We start from the raw sequence: 21367 nt of genomic DNA, 5'->3' as shown, positions 1-21367 counted from the left end.
CAGTAAAACGTTTTCCGGTATTGCGTAAGGAGGAATCTAACATCAGAGAAGGGTGTATATTTACCACCCTTCAGAACCACAATGTCCGGAATTATCGCCCAACGTTTGTTGGGACAAACAAACACGTGCAGAAAATGTTTGTTTTTAAAGCTGACCCGTAATTTACAGAATCGACGGTAATTTTGAACTCATTTATGTGTCAAATTCCACAGGTACTTGGTTCTTGGTTTATTAATATGTACCCTATTGATATGTACTTTTTTCACATATCAGTAAGGTACATACATATTAATAAACCAAGACCTAAGTACCTGTGTGAAATTGTAGCTTAGTTAAACAAGTAAACCTGCATGCATGGTAAGGGGTTCCAAGAGTCAATATATTCTAGTAGTCATGAATATTTGGTACCTGCAGCCTTTGAAGCAGCAGCTGAACATTGTCCTATAGCTTAGTCTCTCCAAGGTATTTGAACTTTCAAAGTCTTAATTTGTACTTCATAGCAAGTGCTGTATGTGTACTTAAAAAAAAACGGGCTTCATATTTTAGTGGCTTTCGCACAGACAACGATGTGTTAATTCATATTGAATACCGCCAAGAAATCAATTATAAATACAATATACGGCATGGACATGTATAGCGCCAATTTATGATTTTGCCAACAACTCCATACCCAGTGAATGAGCTAAATTTTGAATCCGCCAATTTATATACACATACAGTATGCTGCAATTTTAACACAGTGCGTAAAGTTCAAAAGGATAGCTGGAACCATGCAGGCCCTCAACTACCCTATCTTTACGACATTCTTGCATGGATACCAAGTCCAGGTCCTTTATCATCTTTGAGACACATTCCGGGTCTTCCAACCTATAATTTCCTGTGATGAACCTTGCCCCCTTCTTGTGTATACACTCAAGTCTGTCTATAGCAGATTGTATGTATGGGTTCCAGATGATCCCCCCCTCCCAATGGCCATATTCTAGGATTGTTGTAAGGTTAAGTAAGCTGATTTATGTGTGAAGGGCAGGCAATCTTGGAGGTTTTGTCAGATGAAGCCCAAAGTCGAACTTTACTTCTTGCATATCATATCTATGTGTATTGTTCAATTCAGATCATTTGATTAAAAGGGCATTGATATCTGGGCCCATTCTAACATCTTTTAAACTTTCATGGTAATACAATGTGAATGTAATGCAAAATGAATGCACAATTTCAGGGACAAGAACTCACTATTTCTCTTCATTTTTTCAGATCTTCTGATTATTCTGCTGTAAATCTTGCCTATGACTATCAGCACCAACCTCAAGGCAATGTCAGTGGTCCTCCTCTGTTTATCATGCATGGCTTAATGGGATCATCCTCTAACTGGGCTTCCTTATCAAAAGTTTTAGCAAAAACAGGTAGAAAGGTAATTAATCCACATGGAAGTTAGAAATTATTATATATTCACTTGTAAGTCTTTTCCAGAATATCACAAGTTTCATTCAGATCAGCTGACTAAGGAAATTTTAGATATCAAAGGGTCCAATAAAAAATATACATTTAAGCCAAAGTTCAATTTACAGACAAAGTCAGTACGAGTTAATGCTACCGGGTATATCCCCTGTGTCCATATCCAGACTAAATTTTAGGAGCATGTCAATTCCCAAGTACTGGTAATTAATAGCCCTATTCTGACCAAACATGCATGGATGATGCATCTAGGGATATCAAAAATGTTTTGGATGCTGCTTGAGACCTGCATTTTCTGGATGATTAAACAGTTTAATTAAGGTACATTTATAAGGTACCGTAAACCTACCCTGAACTAAGTATGCATTGATGATGTATCTGGATGCACAATACCAGACTTGCTTCAGATCCTGCACATGATTTACATTTCTTAGAGTCACCCATGTGGTGCAGTGGTTAGAGCATTTGGTTTAGAGTAAGGAGTTGATCCTTATGTTGCGGGTTTGAATCCACAGTATGACACAGAGACAGGTCTTTCAGATGAGACCGTATAAACTGAGGTCCCTTTGATTGTAGGTGCTGGCACAAAAAAGATCCCTCACTGCTCAAAGGCCTTAGGTGTGGAGTACAGGTCTTAATTTGCAGCCCTCCACTGGCAATATGAGTGAAAACTTCTCGAAGGAACGTTAAACAAACAAACAAGGTAATTTTTTAGATGATTGAACAGGTTAAAGCTTTTGGAGAAGGTCCTATCCCAAGTTACCATAATGACCAAAATTGCATGGATGATGCATCTTAGGATGCACACAGCACCTATTTGGATACTGCATCTAACCTGCATTTTCTGCTTGTCAGAATCCTTTGGAGAAAGTGTATTGCTAAATAACTTATGAACCATACCCTGACCTTATTTGATTTTGATGTTGCATATGACCTATTTTTTTTTAGATGAGTGACCAGATAAAAGGTTTTTGGAATGAATTCATTATCAAGTAACTATGAGCCCGATCTTCACTAAAATGGCAAAGATGGTACATTTTGGGATGCACACTACCATGCATGCTTTAAATGCTACATATATAACCTACATTTTTTCATATGAGTGACCAGGTTATAGTTTTCTAAGAAGATGCATTTTCAAGTAACCATAAGCCCCATCATGACCAAACTTGCTTGAATGATGCATCTAGGGATGCACACTACCAGACATGCTTCAAATGCTGCATCTGACCTATATTTTCAGGATGAGTGACAAGATTAAAGCTGTTGGAATAGAGCATTATCAAGTAACTGTAATTCTTAAGCCATATCCTGACAAATCTTACATGGATAATGTATCTAGGGTTGTGCACTACCAAACATGCTTTAGAGCTGCATCTAATGATTGCATGAAGAGGTTTGGAGCAGGTCTATCCCCAAGTACAGCCTTATCCAATCTGATTAAACTCAGGTGTTTGTTTGGCTCCATTTACTACATACTATGCAATAAATGTAGTGACAATAAAAAAAGGAGGAGCAGATCATGGATCTGATTTTAATCAGATTGAGCCTTATCTTTCTTATGATCCCTTTCCTGGACCAAACTTGCAAGGATGTTTTGCATCCAAGGATGCACATTATCAGACCTGCATTGGATTCTGTATATGAGCAAAACTTTTTGGATAAGTGAACAATTAAAGACTTTGGAGCAGGTCTATTCCAAAGTAAATATACCGATAAGTCCTATCCAGACCAACCTTGTAGGGATGTTGCTTCTATGGATGCTACATGTAACTTTTCCTTCCTTAAAAATAAAATTTTTCCAGGTGAACTTTTTATTTTGTTACCTATGTTATATACATATAAAAGTAAGTACATGTACATGTATCATATACTTGATTAACATTATTTATCTTGATTATAGATCATTAGGTTAGATGCTCGTAACCATGGTGATAGTCCACACAGTGAAAACATGTCTTATGAGGTAATGTCATTGGATGTTTTGAAAGTGATGGATGACTTACAGATAGAGAAAGCCTGCCTTATGGGCCACAGCATGGGAGGAAAAGCATTCATGACAACAGCCTTGCTTCATGTAAGTCTTTATAACAAGATGGTTTCTGCATTAGTTTTCAAATATTTCATCCAGATGAATCGACTTTGTTCGCAAGTCTTTCATTGCAGATTTATGTATCTATCAAAGATATGCCTATGGTGATATAACATCCATCTAAAATTTCTTAATGGTATGTGTAGTACCAATGATAGCTTCCATGTGATCTGGGTTACTTTGTTATATTAATTTTAGGGATGTCGACAAATATTCGAACATTCGAATATTCATTCGATGCGTTTATATTCGAATATGAATTTAAGATTCGAATATTCAGTGTTTTTCAGATTTCACAAAAAAAGACATAATAAATTTTAATTAAAACAGTGCTGGAATTTTCCTGTTTTTTTTTAACTAGCGATCAATTTCGATGGCCTGATTTCTTTCATATTTTCTTACCTTTTAGATCTTCTATGTAAAATTACTTTGATTCGAGTAAGGTATAAAAGATATAAACAAGAATTATTAAGGTATGAAACAAAAAAGTTATCTCAATAGCTTAATATGATCAAATCTAGAATCGAGGACAACGAAATGAAACCCGTCTTAGAATGTCCAGGAGACATGAAGAGTACACAATAAATAAATGAAAATAAATTTTATTGATCTTTGAATTACATGTTTGATAGAATCAGCCTGTAATATTGTAAAGGGCTCAATTACTTGATTATCTCGGGTTGCATATATTTCTAAATTTTAAAATCATTATCGAGAAGTTAATGACCTAAGAAAATAATATATGCGAAGTGTTTGTTTAATTTTCAAAACATTGTTACAAGAGATAATATCTCTAATTAGACAGGTAATTTTAATTAATGACACATACATGTATTTAAATATGACGAGTAAGCGACAATCTACCCCTTGTTAGATGACTGGTTCGTCAGTTTGAGCTTGTATAGATATCATTTGTTAAAATTAAAATTCGGTTGTATACACTTAAATCAATTATTTATTTCAAACATTGACAAATATCAAAATTAATGTAGAATTCCTTTTTACACACCTATAATCCAGTTTTACTCCAAATACCGACACAAAACCTGTCATGAGAGTATGATGGTACACATTTAAATTAAACCAGATTTTATTTATTTTATTGAATATTCGAATATATTCAAATACACTGTACTTTCATTGAATATTCGAATATGAATTATTGACAAAATTGACATCCCTAATTAATTTTCATGGGTTTTACCAAGAATCAAAACTTCAAAATCAATATTGTCTAGAAAAAACTACCGGTATTTTAAATACAAAACATTTAAAATGAAGTAAAGATTTTATTACCAAGTTTTCTTTTTCAGCCTGAGCGAGTATCTAGTCTAATTGTGGTAGATGTTTCTCCTGCCCCTAGTCCTGGTGCTAAATACTTTCCAAGCTACTTAGAGTGTATGTTGAAGATCAGCACCAGACTACCGGAGCTAGAAGGGATGTCTCTGACCAAGGCCAGGGCCATTGTGGTAGATACTCTGAAGGAGGTGGAAGAGGTACTAATACAGTGTATACAGGTGCTCCCTTGTGTGAGAGTGACTCCCAGTCCCCAATTCACACTCTGTAATTTTGAATTTTCTTTTCAGCACTTGGGTGTCCGTCAGTTTTTGGCTGCTAATCTGACCCAGGTGAATGGTCGGCTGAAATGGAGGGTGAACCTTGATGCCATTATAAATAACTACCAGGAACTGGCCAGTTTTCCAAAGTTTGACGCTAAGTATGAAGGACCCACTTTGTTTGTTGGGGGAGAGAGATCTCAATACATCAGGTATACTATTTTATTTTATGAAATGTCAGAATAGTAGTTAAGCTCTGATCACTGTTCTAAAGATATAAATAGTAATATGTACATGTTTCTGTTAAATTTGATATACATGTACACACTCAGAGCAAGACTATTCCAAATGAATCCTAATTATTAACTTTAAGTTATGCAGTCTACTTTCATTTTATCTTAAACTCGAAAATACTTCGAGATATCTGAGGATTGAAGATAGCAAGTCTAAAGTCATAAATGGGACTTAAAATCATTTTTACGTTTCCTGGTGTTTGAGATATTGGTGTTTGAGATACTGAAGTTCAACTGTATTTCATGAGAATTTTTCTTGAGTTCACAAGAAAAACTGAAATTAACAGTATGCCTGTACTTTTACAAGCATTCCTTATGATATAGTTGTACATGTATTCTCTTTTTCAGTCCAAGCACAAAACCTGATATAATGAACCTCTTCCCTAATGCTGTAATAGAACATATCCCACAAGCAGGCCATTGGGTGCATTCAGACAATCCAGCACAATTCCTGGAGTGTGTTCTAAAATTTCTCAATGCTGAAGCAAAAAGACTGTCATCTGAAAATATTCCAAGCTGACTTTAGAATACAAACTATTTCATTTGCATTTTAAATATTCAGTGCCAAGATATGTATGCTTTTAATTGAAAATGAATATAGAGGTACCTCATTTTCTTTTTATTACATCTTATTTAAATTTATACAATTTTACCTCAGTGCTCATCGATACTGTTCATGCATTGTGTTGTTATTAAATGTTTTTGAGTTTTACACATTTCCTGATGTTTTAGTTTTCTATTAAGCAGCTTAGTGTCTTGGAATTACCATTGCCAAGCAATACATTATCCAACTTTTCTTTGTGTAAACTAATACCTTTGCTTATAATTTTCATGAAAAATCACAAAAGTTTACCACCATGAATAACTTGATGATTATTACATATTTGGATTCTGTTATCATGAAGGAATGTGGAAAGACATTGATGGCATTTACATGTATATTGGAATAGTAAATTTACAAAAGAAAGCAAGTGTACAGTTCTGGAGCCAGAAAGGTCACAGAAATCATGTTTTTTAAAAACAATTTTCCCAACATTAAAATAGGGAAGGGGGAGTATCCATATCCCTTCTTCCATTCATGGTCTCTATGTGAAATATCTGATTTGCAATACTGTGAAATCACTTAATTTCGAGGGGGTTAAATTTTCGTTGATTTCTTGGTATGAAGAGATCATCGAATTCATGTCCCCCATGAGCTGTTTCAATTCTATACAAGAGTATTAGTTCTATACCCCACGAAATCAAATACCCTTGAACCAGCATTTTTTCCTCAAACCACAAAAATTTGACCCTACGAAAATAAGTGATTTTACAGTACATGTATTCAGATTGTATCATGGGTAAGTCTGATAAAGAGCAAGTTTGGGGTTACTTTTATGGGTCAAAAGGCTAACTTCTGTTGCAAAAATTACATGTGATTTCCATGCAATAATTTGAGAAGGATTTTGGTATGGCCTATTATATAATTATTAAATATATTATACAATAGATGTTAATATATTCACCATGGGTTGGCTTTTAGCTCATCTGAGCTGAAAGCTCAAGTGGGCTTTTCTGATCACCCGTTGTACGTCGTCTGTCTAGCTGTCTGTCCGTCTGTAAACTTTTCACATTTTCAACTTCTTCTCAAGAACCACTGGGCCAATTTTAACCAAATTTGGTACAAAGCATCCTTGGGTGAAGGGGAGTTTAAATTGTTAAAATGAAAGGCCAATCCCCCTTCAAAGGGGAGATAATAAGAAAAGACAAAAATTGGGTGGGGTCATTAAAAAATCTTCTAAAGATCGACTGGGCCAGAAAAGCTGAAACTTATGTGGAAGCATCCTGGGGTAGTGTAGATTCTAAATTGTTCAAATCATGACCCCTGGGGGTAGGGTGGGGCCACAATAGGGAATCCAAGTTTTACACTGAAATATGCAGAAAAAATCTTTAAAAATCTTCTTCTCAAGAACCACTGGGCCAGAAAGGCTGAAACTTATGTGGAAGCATCCTGGGGTAGTGTAGATTCTAAATTGTTCAAATCATGACCCTGGGGGTAAGGCAGGGCCACAATAGGGAATCCAAGATTTACATTGAAATATGTAGTAAAAATCTTAAAAAATCTTCTCAAGAACCACTGGGCCAGAAAAGCTGAAACTTATGTGGAAGCATTCAGGGGTAGTGTAGATTCTAAATTGTTCAAATCATGACCCCTGGGGGTAGGATGGGGCAACAATAAGTACTACAAGGGGGGAAATCAGGTGAAAAACAGCAAGGCCAAAGTTACTCAGGTGAGCGTTGTGGCCCATGGGCCTCTTGTTTTGAATTTTGGGTCAAAGGAAGTTACTTCTTATATTAATTATAATATATATTTTGTTTTCATGCAAATTGCCATCCTCACATGTCAAGGATTTGTGATATAGTTCCTCTTCATAAACCCTTGACAAAAGTTGCTATTTAAAAGTCGGGCTGTAAAGCTACTTTTCTTTTGTTCCCAGTCTAGGACTGGGAACCAATCGGAAAACAGTCTTTATAGTAGGTAAGTTTTTTAAAGAAATATGATTTGTCTTTAAAATGGAAAGTGCAAATACTGTAGAATTTGCGACTAGTTACCTCAAATAAAATATCGGAGATCAATTTTTTGAAGATCTTTCTCATTACAATCACAAATGTGCTATGGCTTTGAGCCACTTGATAACGACAGATCTGAAAGAGAAATTTTCATCAGTTGGTTTATATTTATTTATTACGTCATCTGTAACTACAAGCCCAACTTTTATATAGCAACTTTTATCAAAGGTTTGTAAAGAGGAACAATATAACAAAGCCTTGACATTGTGAAGATGTTTGATATCACAAAAGCTTGACATTGTGAAGATGGCAAATTACTTCACTATGGGATTGCTAGAATGTATTGATATACCTTGATAGTAAACATTTTAATATCAAAAAGCCTGGTCTTGTATATTCTAAATTGTGAGTATTTGTCAATATTTCAGTATTGTAATTCTTATTTCTTTGTGTTTTCTTATGTCACATGTATAAAACACCTTAATTCTTTGTATTTTGTAAGTTTGACCATGTGTGGTCATTCCACATTTTACTCTGTTATCAGGAATGGAGGCAAGTGCCCTTGTGCATTACTTATCAGGTGCTCTGATATCTGAGCTACCCGGGCCAATATTCATGAGCCATATAGTCCAAACCACTACATAAAAGAATCTGGGTTGTGTGTCTTTGAGAATGAAGACAATTTAAAGGGGCGTGGACACAGATTTGAACTTTGTAACCTTTAAAATTTTCAGCAGAATTTCATAATTTACATACATAGAGGATATTCAATGTTTTGTAGTTGGATATGGAATTTATTTCACGAGTGAGACAGGATTTTTTTTTTTTATATTTTCACGAGTGTGAAGCACAAGTGAAAATAAAAAAAAATTCCTGTCTCACGAGTGAAATAAATTCCATATCCAACTACAAAACATTAAATTTTCTGTTTATTACATTTTCTTTGATTTTCCCTTTGCCTCTGTCTTTTCTTAACACAGTGTCATAAGCTGTGACATCATAGTTGAGCAGTTGAGATCATAGCATTGAAAACATCGTAACATGTATTTTAGCAACATAATTGGGAAGAAATTGGCAGTTTTAGCTCTATCAAGATGGTTTAGTTACTATCTCTATCTTATTACAGGCCAGAAATTATTTTTTATTTACTTTGATATCCTTTCACACTGTGAGAGAATATCATTTCGGTATCCTTTCACACTGTGAGAGAATATCATTTTGATATCCTTTCACACTGTGAGAGAATATCACTTTTATTCAATAAATAAATCACAGTATTTCACTGTTGAAAATGTAATAAAAGGTATTACAAAAGTATTTCAGAGCAATATATTATGAAAACATGTTTAGAAACTGCTTATTACTGAAAATTATCAAAACTACAAATTTCAGGCATTTTTGATCATCATTCATCCTTGCATGCAAATTACATGACCCATTTTTTTTTGTTATTATACAGTAAACCATGCTTATAGTGAATATGCATATAATGAATTGATGCTTACAGCCAAGTAATATTCATTCGCTTTAAATAATATAACTGTGAAGTTTACAATATATTTAAAAGTGCTTTTTTTGCTAATTTATTTGTAATATTAGTGTTTTATGATCTTACACTTTCCATACATGTATGTATGTATTAAATTCAAGCAAGTACAACTAAATGCATAGGCAAGCCAATAAAAAGTCATTATGGCCATGCTATGTGGTTCTTTATGTACTGTAATATCTGATTCATCTGGTCTTTCTGGCCTTCCCCATACACCATTTCAATGTGCACATACTGTGATAGTGTTATGTATAAGTCACATTTTATGAGGAACACATCTTTGGTTCCTTCCTTTATAGGACTACTGGATGTTGTCTGTTTTCCCACTTCTTCTGACTTAGATGTTGTGTTGTCTTGATTCTCTGTCATTTTGCTATCTCCAAGCCTTTTCTCTGCATCAGAATAAATTATTGTCTCCTCCAATTTCTGTTTTTTATTTGCATGTTCTTCACTACTGGGAGCACCTTTTCGTTTTAAAGGACCTAGATCACTTTGATTTTTCAAATCTGTATCATCTGGAATTAAACTCTCCTCCACTTTCTGTTTTTTAGGTGAATGCTCATCACTACTTGGAGCACCTTTTCGTTTTAAAGCACCTTGATCACTATCATCCAGAATCAAATTCTCCTCCACTTTCTGTTTTTTAGGTGAATGCTCATCACTACTTGGAGCACCTTTTCGTTTGGAATGATTACTCGGATTACTCAAATCAACATCATCCTGAATTTCTTGCAAGTTTTTGTTTTTTTCATTGTCTTTGTCATCAGCATGTTCTTCTTTCCTTTGTTTCTTCCTCTCCGTACACTCGGCCTTAAGCTCCTCCTGCTGACGTTTCATTTCCCTTCGTTTGCGCCGTTGATGGGACCATGTATTCTTGTAAGCTGTCAGTTTCAGATGAATTTTTTTGGCCGTGCTGTCAGCAGACTTAGTGTACTCAATCTGAAATAAAATGAAGGAAATAGCCAGTCAAACTTATACATTTGTTTAAGAGTTATTTTCTTATCCAGGTATCATCTCTTGGTTCTTAAAAAATACCACTGTATTTTAAAATTATTTCCATCTAAGATTTCTTATTAAATTCAAAACAAACAAAAGGAAATCAAGCTACAGATGTCAAGATCCATTTTTTTTTAGTATGCTGGGATGCAAAAAAAAAAAAAATAAAAAAAAAAAATAAAAAAAAAAAAAAAAGAGGCCCATGGGCCACATTGCTCACCTGAGCACATTGGCTAGGCAAAAGCACAAATCAGTTCAGTATTGAAAAGATTACTGGGGGGGGGGGGGGGGGGGTCCTTGAATTTTAAACTACCTGATGATGCTTCCATGTCAATACAAAATGACTTTGTTGTACTTCAGAAGATTTTTTAAAAAATTCCCATATATTCCTTTGTAAAAATTTGATCCCCCATTGTGGCTCCTCCCTATCCAAGGGGTCATCATTTGAACAAACTTGAATCTACACTACCTGAGGATAATTCCATATCAATATGACTAAACATAGCTTTTCTGTTCTTGAGAAGAAATATTTTTTCTATATACATGTATTCTTATGTAAAACTTTTGATCCCCCATTGGACCCCACCCTACCCCCTGGGGGTCATGATTTGATCAAACTTGAATCTACACTATCTGAGGATGCTTCCATATAAATGACTCATCATGTCTTTGCTGTTCTTAAGAAGAAGATTTTTAAAGATTTTTCCTATATATTTCTAAGTAAAAATTTGATCCTCCATTGTGGCCCCGCCCTACCCCCGAGAGTCATGATTTGAACAAACTTGAATGTACACTACCTGAGGATGCTTCCATATAAATATGACTCATCATGGCTTTGCTGTTCTTGAGAAGAAGATTTTTAAAGGTTTTTCCTATACATTTCAATGTAAAATTTTGATCGTCCATTGTGGCCCCACCCTACCCCTGGGGGTCATGATTTGAACAAACTTGAATCTACACTACCTGAGGATGCTTCCATATAAATATGACTCATCATGGCTTTGCTGTTCTTGAGAAGATTTTTAAAGGTTTTTCCTAAATATTTCTATGTAAAATTTTGATCGTCCATTGTGGCCCCACCCTACCCCTGGGGGTCATGATTTGAACAAACTTGAATCTACACTATCTGAGGATGCTTCCCTATAAATATGACTCATCATGGGTTTGCTGTTCTTGAGAAGAAGATTTTTAAAGATTTTCCCTATATATTTCTATGTAAAACTTTGATCCTCCATTGTGGCCCCGCCCTACCCGCGGGGGTCATGATTTGAACAAACTTGAATGTACACTACCTGAGGATGCTTCCACATGAGTTTCATCTTTCCTGGCCCTGTGGTTCTTGAGAAGAAGATTTTTAAAAGATGCTGTTAATTTTTCGCTAATTCTTTATTATCTCCCCTTGAAAGAGGGCGTGGCCCTTCATTTGAAAAAACTTGAATCCCCTTCACCCAAGGATGCTTTGTGGCAAGTTTGGTTGATATTGGCCCAGTGGTTCTGGAGAAGAAGTCAAAAATGTGAAAAGTTTACAGACAGACGGACTACAGACAAAATGTGATCAGAAAAAGCTCACTTAAGCTTTCAGCTCAGGTGAGCTAAAAAGTATGTCAGATCACCTCGTAGCAAGTGCATGTAAATTAAAAATAAAGGTAAGTTTGCCCTATCAAAGGCAGAATTCAGATAATTAGAATAGCTGTTAACCTCTAATGATTTGAGTATCCCCATCACTTTGTCAGCTACATGCTCCAAATCATAGACAACCACAGCAGACTGGGGGACTGTGTACTTTAAAGGAGCAGACAGCTTCTTATTCTTCTTGGTTTCTTGAAATAATGACCTCTGAAATAAGAAAATTTATAGACTTATATATTTTTAGAAATTTTACAGTCCAATGAAATCGATAAATTATGCACCTGAAGGGAATATAAGAGAATATAAAGATGACCCACATAATTTTAATTATCTAAATACACTGTAAGTAATTACCTTTATTTTCATACATCTTACAAAAAATACTTACAGGAAATGAAACACTTGTGTCAAAAGTCCATGCTATTCCCCATCGCATTGTCTTCCCTTGACAAAACTCTGTTGACTGGTAATTTGGGATCTTCAAAGAGAAGATTATAACTCACAGACAATAATATAAACATACATCTGAGGCCTGTTCAACAGAGCGAACGTTCGCGAGCGCTCGCCTAAATTCCTTATCTTTCCAACAGAAATGTTCGTGAGCGCTCGCGATCGTTTGCTTTGTTGAACAGGCCTCTGGTAAATTGAAAGGCATTTACAAATTTCCCTGTCCAGTAAAAAAAAAAAATTTAATAACAAGCATTACTTAATACATGTGTATTGTGCTAATGGGATACCTTGTGATCTTGGAGGTCCTTTTTTACAGCAGGTAAATTTGTCTTCTTCCCAATCATGCTGGTAAAAATTCTACAAAGCAAATATAGGGATTTAATGTATAAGGGGAGACAAATCTATACTATAAAATTTCTTGTCACAGTACAAAATAACCTATATGCATTTTATTAAATTATATTAATCATTCTGCATGGTCGATGATTTTATCTTAAATCCACAACTAGTTTTGTTTCAATGCCTGTTTCTTGACCATGGTCGTAACATCATGTGTAATAGAACTAACTTGATTCTGTTCTGAAGTTGCACCGACTCTACAATGATTTTTCGGATAAACTCCACTTCCCCTCCCTCTGTGATACTTTCTCCCACACTAGCTGTATTGACAGATGTTGGCTCCGCCCTGTCGTCTGATCGGGAGGAAGTGATAGCCTGGGCTTCCATGTGATCAGCAAAGAATGGAGGATTACACATGCAGAAGTCAAACTCATCAGTCTCATTCTCTAACAGCTCCAGAAGAGCGGATTTACCAGAAACCTTTTTAACTAAAAATTAACAAACCTTTATCATTTTTGCCAAATTGAATTGTAAAGTTCAATATAAAATGATATACATGTATATGAAGTACCTTTAGGTTGCAGAGAATCTATAAAAAGCAAACAACACATCACAGCAAACAATTTACTACTATCATTTAATCAATACTTATAATTTCATGTTATTGCAATTTTGGGAAAAAAATCTAAAAAAAAAAAAAATATGTACCTTTGATTTTATCCTCCATGTTGTTTCTTTGTACATTTTTCACAGCCATGGTAAAATTTGTTTCGTCCACCTCAGATGCCAGAAAACTCAAGTTATTTTTCTTACAGCCAAGTAATGGATACACACAACTGGCTCCAGTACCTGGGAGAAAAAAAAATTGGAAACTGAATACATGTGTCTGAATGAATGATTTAATTTCTTTAGAAAAAGAAGTGAAAACTGCTGTGCCCCCCCCCCCCCCACAATAATTTTGCTGATATACAGTATGCTAAAGAAAACATTGCTACTTTGTGATGACCTTTTTTTCTTTTGCTTGTCAAGGAATTTTTGCTTGGTAGAACCCCATCCCCAACTAAAAATGTTTGGTTGTACCCCTCCCCACTCCCTAAGCCTGTGAAAGAGTTAAATGTATACACAAATGGCAAAAACCTACCTATATCAATGCCCCTCCCTTTGACTTGTGTGAGTTCCTTTAGAATATCCTCAATCCACAAAATATAGTTTAATCTTAATGGAATAGTAGGAATCAGTCTGTTTAAAGGCATTTCAACATCCAGATCAAAATCTTCTTTCAGAAGTGCTATGGCCAGTTGTCTTAGAGATGATGAACTTTTGTAATCCAAGTGACATTTTCCTTTCAAGTCTTGAAAAATACATTTGGCAAACTCTGGATATTTGAGTGAAAGAGCTTTAAAGTTAGGAGCCTTTTCCTTATATGGATTTCTTGGATGCATAAATTTATTAAGTGCCATTTTCCCTATATTTTTCTGCAAAATAAATAAAAAACTAGAAATATGTCCATAGGACATGAATGCCCCGCCAAGGGTATATTAGTAATGCAACATTTTAACACAAATTGAGAAAAGTGAGGTCAAGGTCAAAGGAAAGGTCAAGGTGAAAAAATATTGATGCAGTTGAATAGCTTACATCAGTATGTATCAGCATATGAAGTTTGACACTAATTTAAGACAAGAGGCCCAGGGGCCACATCGCTCACCTGAGCACTCTGGCTAGGAAAAAGCAGAAATCAGTTCAGTCTTGAAAAGTTTAAATATAAGATTAAATATAAAACTGGTTCGGGGGGATTGGGGTTATTTGAACTAACTTGAATCTAAACTGTATAGGGATGCTTTTGAATTAATATGACAAATAATGGCTTTGCTGTTCTTAAGATTGATATATCCTTTGTATTCCTTTGTATGATCCCCTGTTATGGCCCCTCTTTTCTCCAGGGGATCATGATTTGTACAAATTTGAATCTACATTACCTGATGATGCTTCCATTTAAATATGACTAATCATGGCTTTGCTGTTCTTGAGAAGAAGATTTTTAAAGATGTTCCCTATAAATTCCTATGTAAAACTTTGATCGCCCATTGTGGCCCCACCCTACCCCTGGGGGTCATGATTTGAACAAATTTGAATCTACACTACCTGAGGATGCTTCCATATAAATATGACCAATCATAGCTTTGCTGTTTTTGAGAAGAAGATTTTTAAAGATTTTTCCTATGTTTTCTTATGTAAAACTTTGATCGCCCATTGTGGCCCCACTCTACCCCCGGGGGTCATGACTGGAACAAACTTGAATCTACACTACCTGAGGATGCTTCCATATAAATATGACCCATCATGGGTTTGCTGTTCTTAAGAAGAAGATTTTTAAAGATTTTTCCTATATATTCCTATGTAAAACTTTGATCGCTCATTGTGGCCACACCCTTCACCCGGGGGTTATGATTTGAACAAATTTGAATCTACACTACCTGAGGATGCTTCCATATAAATATGACCAATCATGGATTTGCTGTTCTAGAGAAGAAGATTTTTAAAGATTTTTCCTATGTTTTCTTATGTAAAACTTTGATCGCCCATTGTGGCCCCACTCTACCCCCGGGGGTCATGACTGGAACAAACTTGAATCTACACTACCTGAGGATGCTTCCATATGAATATGACCCATCATGGTTTTGCTGTTCTTGAGAAGAAGATTTTTAAAGATTTTTCCTATGTATTCCTATGTAAAACGTTGATCCCCCATTGTGGCCCCACCCTACCCCCAGGGGTCATGATTTAAACAAATTTGAATCTACACTACCTGAGGATGCTTCCATATAAGTTTCATATTTTCAAGCACAGTGGTTTTTGAGAAGAAGATTTTTAAATGATGCCATTAATTTTTCATGAATTCATAATTATCTCCCCTTGGAAGAAGGCGTGGCCCTTCATTTGAACAAACCTTTACCCAAGGATACTTTGTGGCAAGTTTGGTTGAAATTGGCCCAGTGGTTCTTGAGAAGAAGATGAAAATGTAAAAAGTTTACGACAACGACGATTACGACAACGACTACGACGACAGACAACGGACAAATTTCAATCAGAAAAGCTCACTTGAGCCTTTGGCTCAGGTGAGCTAAAATGTGAGGTCAAGGTCAAAGGAAAGGTCAAGGTAAAAAATTGTTGATGCAGTTGAAAAGGTTACATCAGTATGTATTATGAATGGTTTCTTTGAAACTGAACTAAACACTAATTTAAGAAAAGTGAGGTCAAGGTCAAAGGAAAGGTCAAGGTAAAAAAATATTGATGCAGTTGAATAGCCCTTGTCAGATGTATCAGCATATAAAGTTTGACACTAATTTAAGACAAGAGGCCCAAGGGCCTTAAGGGTCACCTGAGTATAATACAACAATTTAGAGGATCCATAGAGTATAAAATGAACTGAAAGGTGAAGCTTTGTTGCCCAAAAACAAGAAAAATAGGGTGATCAGGATCAACAAAATAATTAGTCTAGTGTTCATTAACAGTACATAAATTAGGTTCTAATCTGTTCCCCATTTATCCCTCTCACTAGACAGTATATAAACAAACTTATAATCAGTGCTTCTGTACTCTTTTAATTCCTAGTTGAAATCTCTTACATTGGCCTCTCTTGGTCTTTGATGAACATTTAATAAGACAAGTTATTTTTGTCTCATTTTTATTTATCTGTTACTTACAAGTCTACCTGATCATTAAAACTATGAAAGAACTTTTTGTATTATACAATAAAAATTCTTGCATAATTCTCTTATTCTATTAACCTTTCAAGTACATTATTTACAGTGATTAATTATCACCAGTAATTGGTAAAGGGGAATAACTCCTTTCAGTAGAATACAAATTAATAGAGCCCTGGCCTGGACCAGAACACTTGATCAAATGGTTCTGATGTTCAAAAATCTGGTAAAAATACCCTTCCTTATTAAAACCTTTACTCTTTTTGCCTCTGACATGCCTAGGTGCAGAGAATATTTTTAAAGCATTAATGCATTTTCACTATATAATAAATAGAGCCCCGCCCTAATATCAGAACCTCTGATCCCGGGGCCATGAAATTCACAATTTTGGAAGAGGCATCCTTGCTTATCATAACCATGTATTTGTTTAAATAATACCCAGGAGAAGAGAAGAAGATTTTCAAAGAAATAATGCACTTTCACTATATGATCTATATAGCCCCGCCCTAGCATCAGAACCCTGACCCTGGGGCTATGAATTTCACAATTTTGGTAGAGTCATCCTTGCTTATCATAGCTATGTATTTAATTTGTTTAAATAATACCCAGGAGTAGAGAAGAAGATTTTCAAAGAAATAATGCACTTTCACTATATGATCTATATAGCCCCGCCCTAGCACCAGAACCCCTGACCCTGGGGCTATGAATCTCACAATTTTGGTAGAGTCACTCTTGTTTATCATAACTATGTATTTAATTTGTTTAAATAATACCCAGGAGTAGAGAAGAAGATTTTCAAAGAAATAATACACTTTCACTATATGATCTATATAGCCCCGCCCTAGCACCAGAACCCCTGACCCTGGGGCTATGAATTTCACAATTTTGGTAGAGTCACTCTTGCTTATCATAACTATGTATTCAATTTGTTTCAATAATACCCAGGAGTAGAGAAGAAGATTTTCAAAGAAATAATACACTTTCACTATATGATCTATATAGCCCCGCCCTAGCATCAGAACCCCTGACCCTGGGGCTATGAATTTCACAATTTTGGTAGAGTCACTCTTGCTTATCATAACTATGTATTCAATTTGTTTCAATAATACCCAGGAGTAGAGAAGAAGATTTTCAAAGAAATAATGCACTTTCACTATATGATCTATTTAGTCCCACCCTAGAACCAGAACCCCTGACCCTGGGGCCATGAATTTCACAATTTTTGTAGAGTCACCCTTGCTTATCATAACTATGTATTCAATTTGTTTCAGTAATACCTAGGAGTAGAGAAGAAGATTTTTTAAGAAATAATGCACTTTCACTATATGATCTATATAGCCCCGCCCTAGCACCAGAACCCCTGACCCTGAGGCTATGAATTTCACAATTTTGGTAGAGGGCTCAATGCTTATTACAATCATTCCAACAGTTTGACTGCTTGATGTCCAGGAGTAAAGAAGATTTTTAAAGATTGCATTAATTTTGATGGTTTTGGCCCCACCCCTCAGGCCCCAGGGGGGGCAGGGGCCACGAATTTCACAATTTTTGTTCCCCTTCACCCATAGATGCTATATGGCAAAATTGGTTGAAATTGGTTTGCTGGTTCCAGAGAAGAAGCTGAAAATGTTCAACAGTTTACGACCGACGATGGACAAAAAGAGATAGCAATAGGTCACCTGAGTGACTCAGGTGACCTAAAAAGTGAGGTCAAGGTAAAAAATGTTGATGCAGTTGAATAGCTCTCATCAGTATGTATCAGCATATGAAGTTTGATAACACTATCTTGAATGGTATCTTTAAAACTGAGCTAAAAACTTATTTAAGAAAAGTGAGGTCAAGGTCAAAGGAAAGGTCAAGGTAAAAAATATTGATGCAGTTGAATATCTCGCATCAGTATGTATCAGCATATGAAGTTTGTTAAAAATATCTTGAATTGTTTCATTAAAACTGAGCTAAACACTAATTTAAGAAAAGTGAGGTCAAGGTCAAAAGAAATGTCAAGGTCAAAAAAGTTGATGCAGTTGAATAGCTTACATCAGTATGTATCAACATATGAAGTTTGATTACACTATCTTGAATGGTATCTTTAAAACTGTGCTAAACACTAATTTAAGAAAAGTGAGGTCAAGGTCAAAAGAAAGGTCAAGGTCAAAACTGTTGATGCAGTTGAATAACTTACATCAGTATGTATCAACATATGAAGTTTGATTACACTATCTTGTCAATGAATGGTATCTTTAAAACTGAGCTAAACACTAATTTAAGAAAAGTGGGGTCCAGCTCAAAGGAAAGGTCAAGGTAAAAAAATGTTGATGCAGTTGCATAGCTCTCATCAATATCTATCAGCATATGAAGTTTGATAAAAATATCTTGGATAGTTTCTTTGAAACTGAGCTTTGAACAGAGCTAAACGCAAAGTGTGACAGAAGGACAGATGGAAGGACAGAAGACGGACATGACAAACACTATATGCCCCGGCCATATTCATGGCGGGGCATAATAATAACATGTACATGTATAATATTTCTGTAAATATTTGACACTCAAAACTGTCCTGTTGGTAAATTTACTATATTTGCTTTGGTCAGTTTTCTTTCTTTTTTTACCTATCATACCTAGTTCAGCTTATCATTATAAAAGCAATGTAAAAAGACATATTAAGGTACATGTAACTGGGAAAAATGAATATGAAATTATAGCAATTTACATCACTTAAACACTTCTAATGGTTGGAACTCCGAACATTCTACACATTTAACACAGGTTAGGTCAACAATAAACCAGAAGTCTCTGATGAGACTGTAGCTCTGTTGGTTTCTACTTTTAACAAGGAAGAGAAAAGCAGCACTTGGACTTGAAACTTTGCAACAGCAATAAAATGAATAATGATCCTTGATTAAGTCTCTTTTTGTGGCAAGATTAATTGCAATCAGACTAAAACTTTAGCAAAAGTTTTGAAAGTATTATACAGAAATTTCTATTTTTTAGTAACCATGGCAACACCATTGAAATCAAAAACCGATATACAGAACTATGTACATGTATCTTAGTGTAGTCTATTTGTGTGCCAAGTTATATTGAAATCAATTCTAGACCAAAACTGTAGGAAAAGTAGTGTTTTAAATGTATTTCACAGAAATTTCTATTTTTAGTAACCATGGAAACACCATTCAATGAAATCAAAAATCGATACATAGAATTATGTATCTAAGAGTAGTCTACTTGTTGAGAATTAAGCGTTTATTGAATCATTACTTTTTGAAGGATATAGTCTCATAATTGCAATGGAGTGTGCAAACAGATTGAGTTTAAATGCGTGTTAATGCATCATGAAAATTTGTTTACAAACACCATTGCTTTAATGAGACTATATCTTTCAAAAAAAGAAAAAAAAAAAATGATTTAATGCTTATATTTACATTTTTAACTCCTTGCCTTGACTGCAAATGTGATTTAGATTTCAAAATCCCTGCATTATCCTTCGGGTAAGTTACAGTTATTGGCAGTGTTCGAAATTAGCGGAAGGACTCACGAATAGTATGACTAAATGGGTCCTTGAAATAATTTTGGGCCGACGATGATTTGCCGGGAAACAAGTTAACGTCAATCGCATTTTCTCGGACCTTTCCGGCGAACTTTGAAAAATACACCATTGTTTTTCTTTACCGCTTGTTGGTAAGGCTTAAGAAGTTGCGATTGAAGTTAACGTATATTGGTTTATGCATTCACATTAACTTTATATTTTTCCTGTATTTTAATTGGATATATTAATCAAATTAACCAATGAGCATCTTTAAAAGAAATTGGATTTAAGATGTGTAAAACTTGCTATTTTTATCAAGATCGTATCAATTCTTCTTTTCATGTGCATTTTAAATAAATACTGAAGAATTGATTTTTTTTCCTGCGTGAAATAAATTTACGCTATATGCGTATATATATGTATGCGGTTACAAATTTCCACGGAAAATTGTCCATGTATACTTAAGTACATTCTATCAACATAATGTGGCAACCTAAGAAACCTGCGTAATTTTCTACCCGCGGATTTTAAAAACAGAAATTGTAATTCTGAGGGAAAGTATGTTTACATTAATATAAACACATGTTAAACTCATTACGTGTTATGCATGACCAAGTAAGACTATGACGATTAATGTTTTACCGTTTCATATTGGTTATACTTGCGAGTTGTAGATACCCTTTATTTAATTGACATATTTCATATGAAGCGATAAACTTACAGAGATAATCAATACGTAAAAGTTTATTCTTCCCAAATATTTGATGGTATTACTTTTGGGCCTACGCTGCCCTGGAAGGACTCACGTAGTCCCTTATCTGTGGGTCCTTTGGACCCATAGAAAATAATTCTGAATTTCGAACACTGGTTATTGGACTGAAGAGCCATTGCAACAGCTTCTGTTCGATGTGAGCGTGAATTTTGATTTCCCTTATGACATTGCACTTTGATGGCATTCAATGTTTGTGAAGTCAAAATAAAATGTATACTTTATCCTTTTGACCCCCTGTTCATGTTATGGTGTTTTGAATGCTGAAGCTTTCCTCACACTTTATAAGAAAAATACATGTTGAATGTAAATATGTTATTATAATATTGAAATCAGGAACAACACTGTAGGAGGGGTAGCATTTTGAAAAAATTGTTTAAAGGCGGACAGACAGCTAGACAGACAGACAAATGGACGACAGACACCTTACTATCGCATAAACTCTTCTGCTCTCTGATCAGTAGA

General features: G+C 35.1%; 2 protein-coding genes across 3 annotated transcripts; one reads left to right on the top strand and one right to left on the bottom strand.

Moving 5' to 3' along the window:
* The first annotated feature begins 12 nt into the window (after positions 1-12).
* LOC133172066 (protein ABHD11-like) lies at positions 13-6105 on the top strand. 2 transcript variants are annotated; one of them, XM_061306874.1, is made up of 6 exons: positions 13-176; positions 1252-1408; positions 3356-3529; positions 4858-5040; positions 5131-5312; positions 5742-6105. In XM_061306874.1, the coding sequence occupies exons 1-6, from the start codon at positions 82-84 to the stop codon at positions 5911-5913; spliced, it is 963 nt and encodes a 320-aa protein (XP_061162858.1). In that variant the 5' UTR covers positions 13-81; the 3' UTR covers positions 5914-6105. The 2 variants fall into 2 exon arrangements, with proteins under 2 accessions (XP_061162858.1, XP_061162859.1); XM_061306875.1 differs by lacking the exon at positions 13-176 and adding an exon at positions 271-462.
* A 3183-nt stretch (positions 6106-9288) lies between these two features.
* Positions 9289-14564, bottom strand: LOC133172063 (RNA N6-adenosine-methyltransferase mettl16-like). Its single transcript, XM_061306871.1, has 7 exons — positions 14048-14564; positions 13615-13755; positions 13136-13394; positions 12855-12924; positions 12506-12595; positions 12187-12324; positions 9289-10431 (listed from the first exon to the last, which is right to left on the bottom strand). Exons 1-7 carry the CDS (start codon positions 14421-14423, stop codon positions 9634-9636), a joined length of 1872 nt encoding a protein of 623 aa, XP_061162855.1. The 5' UTR covers positions 14424-14564; the 3' UTR covers positions 9289-9633.
* Between the last annotated feature and the right edge of the window lie 6803 nt (positions 14565-21367).

Source organism: Saccostrea echinata, unplaced genomic scaffold (assembly GCF_033153115.1).
Source record: "Saccostrea echinata isolate AGI-Se365-2 ecotype Australia unplaced genomic scaffold, CSIRO_AGI_Sech_v1 ptg000054l, whole genome shotgun sequence".
NCBI lineage: Eukaryota > Metazoa > Mollusca > Bivalvia > Ostreida > Ostreidae > Saccostrea > Saccostrea echinata.
Note: the sequence above shows the minus strand (reverse complement) of the source record. Positions and strands in the feature narration are given on the sequence as shown.

Coding starts and splice junctions, on each gene's coding strand:
- LOC133172066 (XM_061306874.1), top strand. CDS start 82: ATGTCCGGAATTATCGCCCAACGTTTGTTGGGACAAACAAACACGTGC. Junction 3,530..4,857: donor TGACAACAGCCTTGCTTCAT/GTAAGTCTTTAT, acceptor TTTCTTTTTCAG/CCTGAGCGAGTATCTAGTCT. Junction 5,313..5,741: donor GAGAGATCTCAATACATCAG/GTATACTATTTT, acceptor TCTCTTTTTCAG/TCCAAGCACAAAACCTGATA.
- LOC133172063 (XM_061306871.1), bottom strand. CDS start 14,423: ATGTCCTATGGACATATTTCTAGTTTTTTATTTATTTTGCAGAAAAAT. Junction 12,925..13,135: donor CAACTTCAGAACAGAATCAA/GTTAGTTCTATT, acceptor TTTGCTTTGTAG/AATTTTTACCAGCATGATTG. Junction 12,325..12,505: donor ACACAAGTGTTTCATTTCCT/GTAAGTATTTTT, acceptor TTCTTATTTCAG/AGGTCATTATTTCAAGAAAC.